The sequence below is a fragment of the Scomber scombrus genome, chromosome 14 (genome assembly GCF_963691925.1).
Source record: "Scomber scombrus chromosome 14, fScoSco1.1, whole genome shotgun sequence".
Classification (NCBI taxonomy): domain Eukaryota; kingdom Metazoa; phylum Chordata; class Actinopteri; order Scombriformes; family Scombridae; genus Scomber; species Scomber scombrus.
In genome coordinates, this window is record NC_084983.1 from 5388259 (window position 1) to 5402445 (window position 14187).

The 14187-nt window shown below is 46.1% G+C and overlaps 1 protein-coding gene across 1 annotated transcript in view; it reads right to left on the reverse strand.

Annotated features, from left to right (window-relative positions):
* Positions 1-14187, reverse strand: part of auts2a (activator of transcription and developmental regulator AUTS2 a) — a 306851-nt gene that overhangs the window by 7638 nt on the left and 285026 nt on the right. The window contains 5 exon segments of the mRNA XM_062432791.1: positions 1031-1075; positions 2142-2380; positions 3606-3898; positions 5232-5449; positions 5451-5803. Of these exon segments, the coding sequence (XP_062288775.1) occupies positions 1031-1075; positions 2142-2380; positions 3606-3898; positions 5232-5449; positions 5451-5803 (1148 nt within the window).

The window sequence follows — 14187 nt, forward strand, 5'->3', positions numbered from 1 at the left end:
TTCCCTGCTCTTCCCAGTAGATTAAATAAGAAAAAACACTCCTTTTGATCTAAAAACTTGAATGTTGTAATACAAGCAAAGCACATGTAAACCAAACAAGTGCTCAAGGCTTTCATAGAATGATCGTGTAGAGAAGCAGACATGCAATCAACTACTCAGTATAATTGCTCTTGTCAATCACATCAGTTAGAAAGGTTTGGCCTGTTCTGAACTTGTGCGCTCTCATCGCTTTAATCATCAACGGTGCAATGGAATTATTTAAACATGGGTTGCTGTATTGAGTTATTAGAAGCTCTTGATGACATGCTGTAAGGTTTAAATGCAACCCGTGCTTCCCTGTGCATCATGTTTTAAGATGCTACTATGACTTCTCGAGAGGAAATGGCTTCAGGGTATTTGCTGCTATAATAATAACAGCAAGGAAATATGAAAAATCAGATACGAGATGCTTGAAAAACAAACAAGCAACATTCTGCAACAACTATGCGACCCCAAAGCTGGTCTGGATACAAAATCAGGATTTTTGTAGTATTGAAATTTTCAGCTGTGATAATACTGAAGGTTAGACTTGTTGGTAGGAGAGCAGGGTCCAGTGTTTAAAATAAGTAATAACCTTCACTGAGTAATAGTAATAAGCACAAATAAAGCAGAAAGCAAGACAAAGATACGGTATTCCTCTGGCGATAGCGCGGTCTCAGTAATGCCGCCACTGTCTCTTTCTATATTAATTGCTATGCACAACAATTTCACTGTCACATGCACGCACAATAAATCTTGTGCTACGAGATCTAAGAATCCAGCACTGTTTCATTAAATCACAACATTGGCTGGGGCTGAAGGCTGAAATGGTGCCGCTACTGTAGGATGCTTGCAGTATCCATTAAGAAGCGGATAAGCGATTGCACATGAAATCTACCACACACAAACACACACACACATATATAAACACAACTTGCATGGGCTGGAATGGCATAATGGGCAAGCAACAGACTGCTCTGCAGGAAAATAATACAGAGTAGGGAAAACTTACACTGTGTCTGTAGAAGGGATCAACTTTTGTTGGGTATTTTTCAAACTGTAGGAGAAATGAAACAGAGCTTAGTACAAAGAACAACATAACCTGAACATACATGTGTGTAACAGGGTTGAGTTTGGCCTCTTTCAGGGTCATTTTAGGCCAACATAAAATACATCATAAACTACATTTGACTAACTAGGAACATGCTTACAGATTGAGATTTTTGATGGGAGATCTAAAACGTCAACAGATTCAAAGTCCGACCACTTCCCAAACCAGACTGTTTTTAATCCTCCCCTTTTGTGATCATCTGAAGACCTTGTAAACCAGTGCAGGCTCTGCGTCTCATTTGGTCTCCTTTTAGTGGTGTAGCGCGGGCTCAGGGCGAACATTTCCCCAGTCAAGACTAAACACTGTAGCCATTAAGAGGCTTTTTATGGCCTCATTAGCTGTCAGAAGCCCAGTCATGCTGCCTTTGAGGTATCATCAGAGCCAAGCGAACCCTCTATGGGCCCAGGCAGTTACTAATGTGTGTGTGTGTGTGTGTTTGTGTGAGTTTTAGGTCCAGCCACCCATTGCCTGTGGTCTCCCCCAACAAACAGCGGGGCTCTTAACGTCAGACATTTGCCAGTAATGAAAACCCCCAAACGGGACCAAATGATGTCATTAAATTCAGAATGAATTAAATGTATTATGTTCTAAAAGCTGGCTCTAAAGTTAACATGCTTTAGGCAAGTTATTGCCAATTTAGAAAATAACGGCGTTCAAGTCTGGAGTCCAAGAGTATGCCAGAGAAAACACTAGAATGGCTTTCTGGGAGAATAAAGGCATCATTGTGGCGTGGACGGACACACATGGTCATCATTGAAAGGCTGCCACAAAACCCACAGGTCCCTACAGCGTGCTGCTTACACACATGTCCAACTGTGTAAAATCTTCCCTCTCGTAGCCGCAAAGTGAAAACACTTTCAGCGCCATGCCCGCCCACTCTTCTTACACATGTAAAACTCATTATTAGAAGACATATAAAAACTCTTTGGTTGTGGTGGTTTATTTTCCCCTCCACCCTCCACCCTCCACTCTTCCACCCACTCCAACACGGTTGCATTCTACTTATCCTCACGTTTCTGGCAGGGGTACGCACCATGGGCGGTGCTGGGGTGGGCATGATGGCGTGGGGAAAGGGCGTGAAGGTGTGCTGGTGGGTGTGCTGGTGAGTGTGTTGGTGCTGATGCTGGTGCTGATGCTGGTGTTGGTGGAACTCGGTGCGCAGGTAGGGCGGAGGGCCCAGCGAGGCGCCGCGGTCGGCGCTCTGGGAGGCCAGGAAACGGGTGTTGAGCTCCTGACGTAGAAGGTCTTGCTCTGTTTGGAAGAGACAGAGAGAAGTGAGGGTTAGGGTGGAGTTTGTTAATGAGGGGAAGGTGAAGGTCTGCATTTCTTGTCTAGGCTGTACATGAAAAATATACATTCTGGAAGACCTATACATTATAATTATATATTATTACACTTTCTATTTATGTGTCTCTAAATGAAACATATTCTAGTGAAATTAAAGTCTTCATCATTTTGGCGCTCAAAGAACCCTGGAGGACCGTGGACTCCAATGTGAGTGCTCCACATGTCATCAGATAGTAAGCCGTGTCAAAGTTACCTTAAAAAAAAGGAACAAGCAGGAAATGGCAGTGATTATCAGCATGTCATTTTAAATTTAGGCCAGGCTGGAGATGATTAGGACTGTCTGACTGCTGGAACTGTCAAATGCTGTGATTTGATACACTACAGCCCCTCTGAGACAACAACATCTGTTGTTCTAATAACCTTTGCGCAGCCTGTGGAGAAGGAATGTATTTCAAGTAATCACAGCTTTTTCTTCGAAATTCAACAAAACCTGCCTTGTGAGATTATATCTCCTCCAGAGTAACCTTATCCTTCCTACTCCGCAGTGACTCGCTACAATATTTCTGCATTCATTTCAAGCTTTATTGGGCTGGGAGTGGAGGTGGAATTTTCTCTCCATAAAAATTTCATTAGTATCTTTTGAACAAAATCCAGCTCGCTTCGTTCCGTATTGACCAAATTGATTTCTCGCACATGAACGCCGTTCCAGGTGAAAATGGAAGTTCTTGGAACGTCGCTGAAGCCGGCTCTACCCTCCTCTTTCCGCGCTGACCCTGACATTTAGCTCAACGGCGCGGCGCGGAAATGTGCACGGGGGTTCTGTAATCGCTTTTGTAATGTGGCCCGGCTTGCTGGTGTGTAGAGAGTCGATCAGTCAGAGCATGACAGACAGGGTGTGAACTTGAACTGTCCACACTACTATAAACACAAAACCCTGGGCATGGAATATATGTGTGTCATCTTGGAATCAGGTGCTTGTTTCTTTAAATAATGACTGGTGTTACATTCTATCTGTCATATGCCTCATCATCTCAAATGCTTTAAAAAGTCTATTGAAGCTGATGTGAAATTGTGACTGTCCTGGCAACAACTAGCTAAAATAAGACTGCTTTTTAGTCTGACATGCAGTCCTGTGCCACACCTCTTGGGGGAGATGTGGGGACGTTTGCTCACAGCCTGTAATGTTTACCTGAGTAGGCACTCCCAGCAGCAGGATGTCCAGGTACTGGCAGGGCGCTAGACGTCAGTGGTGGTGGTGGTGGCAAGGCCGCTGGAGGAGCGAACATATTGGGGTGATGTGGGTGCGGTGAGGACTGCAAGGCAGGAGGGTAGCCGTGGGGGGTGTTCTGGTTAGCCACCAAGGGCAGGGGGAAATTGGAGGCTGCTGCTGCCGCTGCAGGAGGTGGCGGGTGCTGGGGGAGGTGCAAGGAGGGAGTAGGGGGCCCGTGGGGCTTGGTGCCTGGGGTGCTGCTCCTGCTGCTGCTGTAAAGAAGGAAAAAAAAATTAAGAGAGAAAGAAAAGAAGAGAGAGGAGCCAGGTTAAGCCAGGCGTGATTAGTCAAAATTAACACTTGTTCATCCACATCCCCTCATCTCCATCTGCTCCAACATTCAATTCCCAGCAGAGTGTTTTCACACCTCAACTGTCCTCCATTTACAGAACGCTTCCCCGCCTCTGTCTTGTGCTTCACAGAATCCAGGGCAAACATGATCCGCGAAAAAACACCACATTTGTGACACCCTCGGATGCAAATAAACGACCGCTGGCAAGCAGAACAGAACGAGCATCTGTCTTTGAACAGCTTCTGTTAAGGCACTTCCTCCAGAGCCAGGTAGTGAACATGTGCATCGGAAATGGGATGAGCTGGAGAGAGTGTATGTGTGTATGTGTGTGTGTGTGCGTGTGTCTGTGCGCTTGTGTAAGCAAACAATCTTTTGTAGTGTGTGTGGGTTTTCCCCGAGGGCAGTCACAGAGCCTGCGTCTCCACAGCTCCACGCACTAAGCCTAAAAGCTCATTTGCAGCGCTCGCTCTTCGTTGTGGGCCCCGGCTGTGATTATTCACAGCGGGTGCCAGGTCCTGTTGGCGCACTGGCAGACTGGCAGGCCTGGCACAGAGAGAGGCAGGCAACGCCAAGTCCTGAGAACCCGTGAGGCAGAGCTGTTGTTGGGACTGAGTGGGTTCTGAAGGAGTTATCCTGAAGTCTTAAATTAATGGAGAGAGCCTCGCTCGCCTCGGTGCTCCACTACAGATATACAGCAGGACACAACGGACTAAACCTGCCCCGACTCTATATTCATAATTTTAAAAAATTACCATGATTATTACCACGGTGTATTTGAACATACAAAGTGGAATTCTGCTTTCATCATGAAATAAAAGCCCTCTGAAGTATTTTTTTCCTACAGTTCTCACACACAAATCATCTCTCACTAATAAATGAAAACAGCGTGGTGCACGTACAGCCTGTATAACTGATGGGGGTTGGAACCTATACAGGACCCAGATGACAGTGTGGGTGGCTAATAAATTAAAGGCACTCAGGGCGCAGTGCAGGCCTTATATTCAACTGTTAATAATCAGCGCTACTGTTTGGCTTGGGGACTTCAAGCTCTCCACAATTTACATACTGATCAGGCATCATGCGTACTTTCAGCTCAAGAGATATTCTAGTATTTTTGAGTGTGTGTGAATATGGAAGGTTTTGTTCTATGCTGCAATTATCTGCATCAGAGCGCATTAGGACATGAGAGATGTGGATGCTTTTGAAAATAAACGGATCTGATGATGTGTGAGGCTGTCTGACATTAGTGTTACCTGTGACCGTTGAGGCTGTGGCCGTTGTAGGCAGAAAGGGGCCGAGGGTGGCAGCGTGAAGGGGGCCGGTGTGGCCCTGCCTGACTCGGGTGCTGTTGGTGGGGGTGGTGGGTAGGGAGGGCAGGAGACGGCGGGTGTGGGTGAAGGCTGGGTGTCGGCGGAGGCCTGGGGTGGCACAGCAGTTCGGGCTGGTGCTGGGGCCGGGGAGGGGGGGGGCGGTGAGGGGTCTTGGCCCTGGGCGAGAGGCAGGGCTGCAGGCGTCTGAGGCCTGGAGAGAGCCTCTGAACGTGGTGGCAGGTGAGTTGAGGCTGGAGCCTGGGTGGTGGGGCCGTTGGTCTGGGTCCGACAAGGGGACGGGAGCTGGGGGACGGAAGGCGGGGGCTGCGGGTGGGGCAGGGGGAGGGCTTGTGGGGGCTGAGGTGGATTCGGGGTGCTGGATGCAGGGATCTGGGGGTCCCTACTCTCCTGGCTCCTCTCCTGACTGCGCTCTAGGCCTGACACCTTGAGGAGGCCTGGGCCGTGCGGCTCCTGGCTGCCATTGTTGGAGAGCACATCGATGCCAAAATCTGGAGCTGCAACACAGAGAAAGGAAAAACTGTGAACATTTGCACCTCCAATAACAAATCTTTGAAAAATGGTGCTTCACTCGAACACAAATGCTAAAACAGAAAAATAACAAAAACACAGAAGTTAGTTTTCAATGAAATGTTGGTGTATGCAGTGAAATTACAACTTTTATTGATTAGAACCTGCTGAATGTCAAAACACCCAAAAAATTCATAGCTTACAAACATACATACACCAAGCACAGAGGCTCAGCTGCTTCTGACCATCTCCAGTTCTAACACAGACAATGAGTGTGTGGGAGCTACAAGCCTTTTTTGCACACACTTTCCTTTTCCAACTGCCATCTCCTTTGCCATGTGTTTTTGGTGCTAACAGATAGTCGCACAAACCGACACACACATTTTCCTCCTCCTCATACTGACACGCCCTGCTGGGGTTTGCAGCTGTGCCGGCACAAGCACCAATTCCTGAGCCCTTTCACGCAGCCTTTCACACCGTCCCTGGGGAGATACACTACACAGCTGAAATGTGTTTTTCTTGTTCAGGGTAAATCAGTTTGTTTCACGTACAGCACAACACCTTCATTTCAAGGTTTTGTTTTGTTTCATGATAGAACTTCCGTCTGCAAGACAAATTCAATTCTGGTCGAGTGCGTTATTGTGCCATTTTATCATGTACTTACAGAGAGCACATTTGGGCGCAACAGATCTATATCATAGAGGTTTTCTAAGTATCCGTTGGCCTGAATTTCCCAGTAGTCAAATAAAAACTGCAGTTATGCTAAATTACACCCACTGTTTCTTTTCTTTACCACATGCAAACTAACTTGAGTGATAACAGTTGGGGGCTTTTAAAGGACACTGCGGTATATCAACACTGCTTTCATTAATTCATGATTGTACAGTATGTACCATGAAGGACAGGCATGCATTTAGCTTGCTGTCTGAAAAGGTGAGGATTAATTTTTACAGACTTTCAGTAATTGCCAAAAAAACAGCAATTACCTGCCATTAAAAGCTCTGGCTGGACTCTACTAATATATCCAAAGCATGTGTGAATTAATCCAAAGAATGAATAATAACTGCTGTACAACACAGAACAATAGATAATAAGCTCTGTCCAGGGTATTTCTCTGCAGGGACCTCCTCCTACAGAACAAAGTGCTCACACATCAGCAGTCAGCGTGGCTGTTCCAGAGGCAGAGAAGCTCATGGGGGATGACAGCGCATACATAAACTGTAATTAACTCTCTCCGAACCTCAGGGGGGGCGGTTAGGGGCAGGAGCGAGGGCTCCCCCTCCCCCTCAGTGCAACCAGCTAAATCCTTACCTGCCAAAGGAGGTGAAGGTAGAACCCAGTTCCCCTGAGCTGCAGCGTTGTCACTTCTATCTCCCTGACACACTGCTCCCACCAGACCACTGACAACCCCACAGGGAGCAGGCTTAGCTACCAGGACTCTAGCACAACCTCTGTCCATTAGCATTAAAATACTAAGCGAGGTATTAGCAGCCTCAGGTGCATTTGATATTGTAGTTAAAGGTCTGGGGAGGTAATTCCTGGTGCTAGATTCCAATCAATATCTACAATAACAGCTATTGACTCCTGCTTTGTGTGGGAAAGCTTACCGGAACATCTGCCGGCCTGTCAAGAGACAAAAAAAAAAAAAACACACTTTGCCAGGCTGAAGGGTTTTTGTCATTGTCTCTGTTAGCTGTCCTTGAGCAAGAACAAAGAAGAAAATACCCCTCGTAATGGGGAGAGGTGTCAGTCTTCAAAGCTAACTAACCCTCACACATAGAAACTATATCTGTTCTTGGGCAGTCTGCACACAAAGCACATCCCTGTTCAACCCTCATGTGCATCAATGAACAAGAAAGGCCGTCCAGCCCTTAAATCCATCTCCCACATCGATGTCAATCTTCTCCACTTACAAATGCTATTACCGGTCAAGAGAGACTGCTGCTGGCAAACAACTTCACCGCAGCAGACGGAGAGAGAGAGAGAGCGAGAGAGCGAGGAGAAATTCCCAATTCTCAAGTGTCCCACTGCACCTCAGTCCCCCCCCCCCCCCGAGGTCCTCCCGGCTCGCTTTGAGAAAGAGCTAACACGCTAAAACGATGGTGTCTATTCTGGTCATAATGAAGACTCCAGGGCCAGGCAGAGAGCGAGGAACAAGAGGAGAGGAGTGTACGCCAGCTTCTCTCCCGCGGGGGTTCATTTGTCAGTCTTCTTCATCCCTGGAAACAAATAAGCGCAATTCCCGCTTGGCTCTCTCAAAATGTGGAGCCCTGCTGTTTCTCAACGTTTCAGTGGTATTGCGTTTTTTAACTAGTACGCGCTGCTCGGTGGAGCGTCGGAGTGGAGAATGAGGCCTGCGGGTGTGTGGGTTAGTTGGATAGGCGAAAGCTAGAGGCCGGATTTAAGAGGTGAAGGGGGTACAGGAGGGCTTTGTGAGGGTCAGCTGATTGTGTGTGTGTGTGGATGCAGGAAAGCCCTTCATTAAGGCTGGCTGTCAGGGGACCCAGCGAGGGGCTTTTGGAAGATAGCTCATTATCCCGGGGTGAGCCATCTCCTACTGTTCACAGTGCATTAGCTGCAACACACCACCACTCCTGATTTCTATCTCTTTACATGGTTAAAAGCTACACTGCAGCATGTAATCATTATACAGGCTACAGCTCTAAAACTGGCTGAACCAAATATATGATAACATGAAACACTGTATGGCAAATGTGGACTTTTTTTTTTTTTTTTAATCCATTGAAAAATTTAATTAAAAACTGCGATAACACATGAGATAACAGACATAGTTAATTGGTATGGGGGCCACTTTCATGCTCCGCTTCTCATCTCACCTTTGTTGTTGCTGTCCTGCAGTGGACCACAGCTCATTAGCACCACGCGGCTGCATTTACCGTTTTTATTGAATGTGTTACTCGTATCTCATAGAGTCTGCAGGGTTAATAGAGTTGCGTATTAGTTGGTTAAGGAGGTCAGCGAGGTATTTGTATGGGTGTAACCATGTGACGAGCAAAATGTTCCAATCTTTAAACCGATCTTTACACTGTGGTATGATCCACACACACACACACACACACAGAGAGAGATGTGGAGGTCTGGCAGAGTGAGATGCAGAACATTAGGTAGTTTAATACGGTGTTAGGTCATTACTGCAGTACATAAGGGGATTAATTTAGCATATTATATTTCAATGCCATCACTTGATACAGCCTGGCCTTGTATAAATGATTAACAAACAAGTGCCAACATCATCATCTTTAAAAAGCGCGACTGGCAGGCCAGCACCTGTCCTTTTGAAAAATACATTAGTGCCCAATTCGAGCCAAAGCCACTTTGTTAATCTCTCTCTCTCTCTTTTATGTGAGTGTGGGTGGATATGACAGCCTACACCCGCGCCTGGAGATATCCTGACAAATTTATGACCGTAGAGACCTCTGCGACATCCCAAGCCTCCGTCCCTTGCTGTCAACCTCCCGTCCAATTCGCCTCAAAATAGTACCCCGACGTATTCTAAGCCCTCAAACATTTTTGGGGTTGCATCCAGGCAAGGGTCGCATAGCTCCAATCACACAAAACCAACAACCTAACACATAGCAGAAGCCACAAAACCGACAGCTGAGGCACAGCCGCTTGTGGGTACTTCAGGGTTGTGCGCCAAGCAGAGGCAAAATGTAGAGCGAGTCCGACCTGCTGATGCTAGTACTTCAGAGACCGGCTCACAGTCTAGAAGCATACAGCACTGCACATTAATGAAACACACATATGCTAACCAGCAGGGTATGGGAGTAGTAGCTTCTGTTTTCCTGTGAACCCACTCAGTTTTTAATGAGGAACAGTGAGCATTCACATACTTTACTGACATATCCACACTGTAAAAATACTCAAGTACAAGTACAAGTCCTGCTTTTAGAATTCAAGTATTGTTTAGTATGGAAATATCATCTGCAAAATGGACTTCAAGTATCAAAATATGAATGCAAATGGGATCTTTTCAGTGCTAAATTATTGATGCATTCATGTTTAAACAGGAGTTTGTTGTACCTGCTGCAGGTGAATCTAACTTTTACGACTTTATACACTGAACTAACTAGTTATCTAACTGTATAAAGTGAATGATAATTTGGCAAGATCTAAATCTGAAAAGAAACTACTTTATTATTGACCAAACATTTTCATGCACACATTTAAAATGAATTAAATTCAAATTAATTGTCTCTTTTGCGATTAAATGTCTCTTGAGCGGTTATATAATTACACAGGTTGACATTGGATTGCGATTAGATGAATCATGCAGCAGCAGCAGCACTAATCAGAATATACATGAACTGTAACCAAACTAATTATATTAAGATGGAAGGATTTTCAGACAGCAACAACACAAAAACACTTTTCAGAACAATTTTGTTGTTTGTCTGTGATCGCCAATTTGAGTTTGCCTACCTGTTTATGTACTACAAGCCTATATCAGTGACCATCACCTTCACCCTATTAAACATAGTAGACACAACAGCTCCAAATATAGGATCAGATAATACCCGGAACAATACCTGTTTTCATTTACCGACATCTTTATTCAAAGCAGACTGACAGTAGTAAAGAGAGGGATGGAGTTACTATGCTGGAGGCTGTGAGGCTGGAACAGCTGTGCAACTGTTGAGAGCATCTAGGAAAACAGGTGCAAACAGGGAGGGAGGAACAGGTCTGCAGGGATGGTGACCTGCTCTGCATTGTGGACTCAGGGGCACCAGATGATGCAATGGCAGGTAACCTCTGGGTGCTGACAGCAGGTTTGACATGTGCCAGCGTCATGTTGCAACAGTAGCTGTTACTACTATCATCTAGTGAGGGAGGGAGAAGGTCACGTGGACAACCAAAGATGATGTCAGTGAATTCTTCAGAACTGGTGTTTGTTCATGTAAATATGCGTCAACAAGACTACAGCCATGTGAGGCTGTAATGCTAATGTCAGCATACTACATGTTGATGTTTGGCAGGTGTATTGTTTATCTATTTTGTTATTTAGCACAAAGTAAAGCCAAGGCTGATGGGAATATAATTAGCTTTGCGGGCACTTGGTCAGGAGAGTATTGACCTGATGATGATGGCATTAGATGAAAAGTTATGAGCCCAACACATTTATTACAGTTCATCCTGAGGGGATCATGTGCCAAATGTCAGGACAATTCATCCAATAGCCATGCAGCTGTAGCATAGATAAAGAAACAGCAGGGGTGAAAAAACACAATATAAATTCTCTTAGGACAAACAGCTGTTTTAATTTATTGTGGATTTTAAAAATGAACTTGCTAATGTGACTGACAAACCAAAAGCAGCATCTTGGCAGCATTTAGCTTGGTGTGAACAAGGAAAGAAAATGTAGTCTGCAGGCATTTAGCAGTATATCTACAGCCTGGAATGTAAAAAAAGAGAAAAGCCGTCTGAAAGAGAAGTGCTGACAACTCCAAAACCCAGAGCTGTCTGTCACAGCTGACAGAGACCTTCGATGTTCCTCTGATTTACTGTTGGCCCTGCAACTCTTTTCCTCTATCTCCGTCTGGCATTCTCCCTCTCGCTCCCCCGTTGTGCGATGCTAAGCAGAATCATGCCCAAACCGCTCACAGATCACATCGCTCTTCCAGAGGCAACAGTTTTACCGCACACCAGCCGACACAACGCATTCACAGAAAACTGTACCGCGCTGCCTGTGAATCATAAGAAACAGATTCATTTGGTCTGGAGATGTTTTTCAAAACCCCGCGTGGGCTGGCGAGGCCCAACTCAGCGAGGATAAACAATGGTAGCATTGTTAGGAGGCGGCTACATTTTTCTGCCTTTCACTTTGCCTTCTTTCCTCCGGTACACATCATCATCATCCCCGCTTCTCCTCAGAAAACAGACGAATAAACAGAGCGAGCCAGACTGTTTGCTCAAGTTGAATCCATTAAAGTGCACACTGTGCTGAACAAGGATTTGTGGCCCTCATTGAAAATTCCATCTTGCATTGGTATGTCTCTGTAAACATTAATTACAATCAGGATCTTGCTCTGTGCTGGGCCGGGCTTTCAGATGCTGGTGGAATAAAATCTCCCTCAAGAATATTCGCAGTCCCCAGTTATTCTGAATGTTTTTAAAGATAATTGTGCCTCAGGCCTTTGTCTGGAAACCATTTAGGCCCTGCAAAAAAAAAAAAATCTCTCTGTTTATATCTCCATATTTAGTTTGACAACAAAATTAGAGTAGTAATTGAGCAGCAAGCGTTGACAGTGGTCTGACCTCAGGAGTGGTTTAGACAGCGTATGTTCCACAAAGAGCTCCTTGGTGAGGGACTGGGCTCTGTTTATTTGTTCTTAATGAAGCCGGCAGTCGCATTAACGGCAGACATCTTTACCAGATATCTCTCCCACACAGAGGAGAACAATAAACAGCCGGCTTCCAGTTTCTGTCAGAGCTCACTCTTACTTAGACGCTGTGCACATAAAAGCAACAGCTGACGCACGACAGTGTTTTTACCTTCATCTAGTATCCAGTTTTTTAAGTAAAGCTGCACATTTTCTATGACTACTGCTTGTGTGTATCTAACAATGTTCGCACACTCAGGAGGGTCCATCCCTCTCCTCCTTGTCTGGGAGCTTAGTGGAATACCCTGGAGTTCATATTAGTGGATGACATCTGAGCTCAACTCCCATGCCTGTGGGATTGGAAGTTGTTTTGAGATCCCTGATGTTCTAATACTCCTCTCTGGTGCCCGAGGTCGAGACGGTCCATGTTGCCCAAGCCTGCACATTAACCGAGGGATTCAACCCCCCCCCTCCTCCTCTGCAGAGACCCTGCCCCGCAACATTTTTGTGAGTTTTGCTGAGGAGGTGTTCATTTTTATTTCGCCCGCCATGCTAAAATCTACATATGGTTACCGATGTAACGCTGTTGAGGAGAAGAGCAAAGACTTGCACTTTGTTCTTGTGATATGGGTTCACAGAGAAGCTGAAACCTCATGTCAGTAACCTTAGCTGTGGGAAGCTTTATCCCTGAACTCATAGCCAAAGCCTCCAGAGAATCTCCAGCCTATTAGCTCCTTATCCCTCCCTTCCTCAGCTCTGAAGACTTTAACAGCATTAGCTTCTCCAGGAGCAGTAACACCACACTGTGTGATCTATCCCCCCCCCTCCATGTGTCTCCAGAGTGTCGAAGCACCTCACAGCAGTGAATTCGCAGCAACAGGCATGCATGTTGGACATGCCCCAGATGGGAGTCCAGGGCACTGGGCCCTGACAATGATGGACGCTCCCCTGCTGGGCGCCTCCCCCCCCATAACCACCCACCCACCCACAGACTCTCCGTCATGTCAGCAGCTCTCTAAAGCTAGAGCGAGGAGGGAGTGTTGGGTTACACAGCCTGGACACCCCGCCATGTGGAGGGTCTTGCACTGGAGCTGTTTTATTAGTGCTAGACTCCCAGGGGTGGCTGTGGAAGAGGAGTGGGAAGCTAAACAGAAATAAAGGTTGGGGGGGGAGAGGGGGTTAGGGGGAGGTGGGGGCAAGTGAGCAGGCCAACTATTCTGGCTGTTAGAGCGTGACATGTGTAGTCTTTCAGTGAGAATACCACAGCGAGCTGATATCACCTCACGGTAACACAAACCGCTGCTTTAACAAGCGGTGATTTAGCAAAAGGCCAAAAGCAGGTGGGAGGCGGGGAGGTGGGGCTGAGAGGGGTTGAAGTTGTTAAGCTGCCTCTCTTAACATCTATATTTCATGCCCATCTCATTTGGTTTATGAATTTTGTATTACATGTTGCGAATTCAAAGCCGGTGCGCATGTAAATATAAATAGAGAGTATGTATGAAATGATGTCATGGCGCATGGTGTGCGTGGTTAACAGAGGCATAAACCCCTGAGCCCTCTTCCAAGATTCAGCGTCTGACTGTGATCTTCTGTGAAATGGTAGTAATCTGAGGTAATTGGGCTCAGTGAGCCACTGAATATTGTGAGCTCTTCTTACAGATGCGAGGCCATAGAGGATCGGCTGCCAGAACCACAGAGAACAAGCACTTACACATGTTTACACAATGACAGAGTGCAAGAAGGAGGCAAATAGAAGAGTGACAGGTATATAAACATAACATCTCACAGCACAAAGGGAGAGAAACTTGTTCCGTCCTGTCTCCTACCTTTGCTAGTATCCATCCGTGCGCCATTCATACTCTGTCTGGCAGGGGCAATGTGTTCTGTCTCTTCTCCCTCTAGTCATAATGAAGCCATTTACTAACAGAGAGCTGCAGTGACAACACTCTTCCACCCACAGTAGCTCTGATTACAGCTGCTCCTGTAATGGCTCTTAACTGCTTCTGTGTCTCGCTCTCGCTTCTCACTTC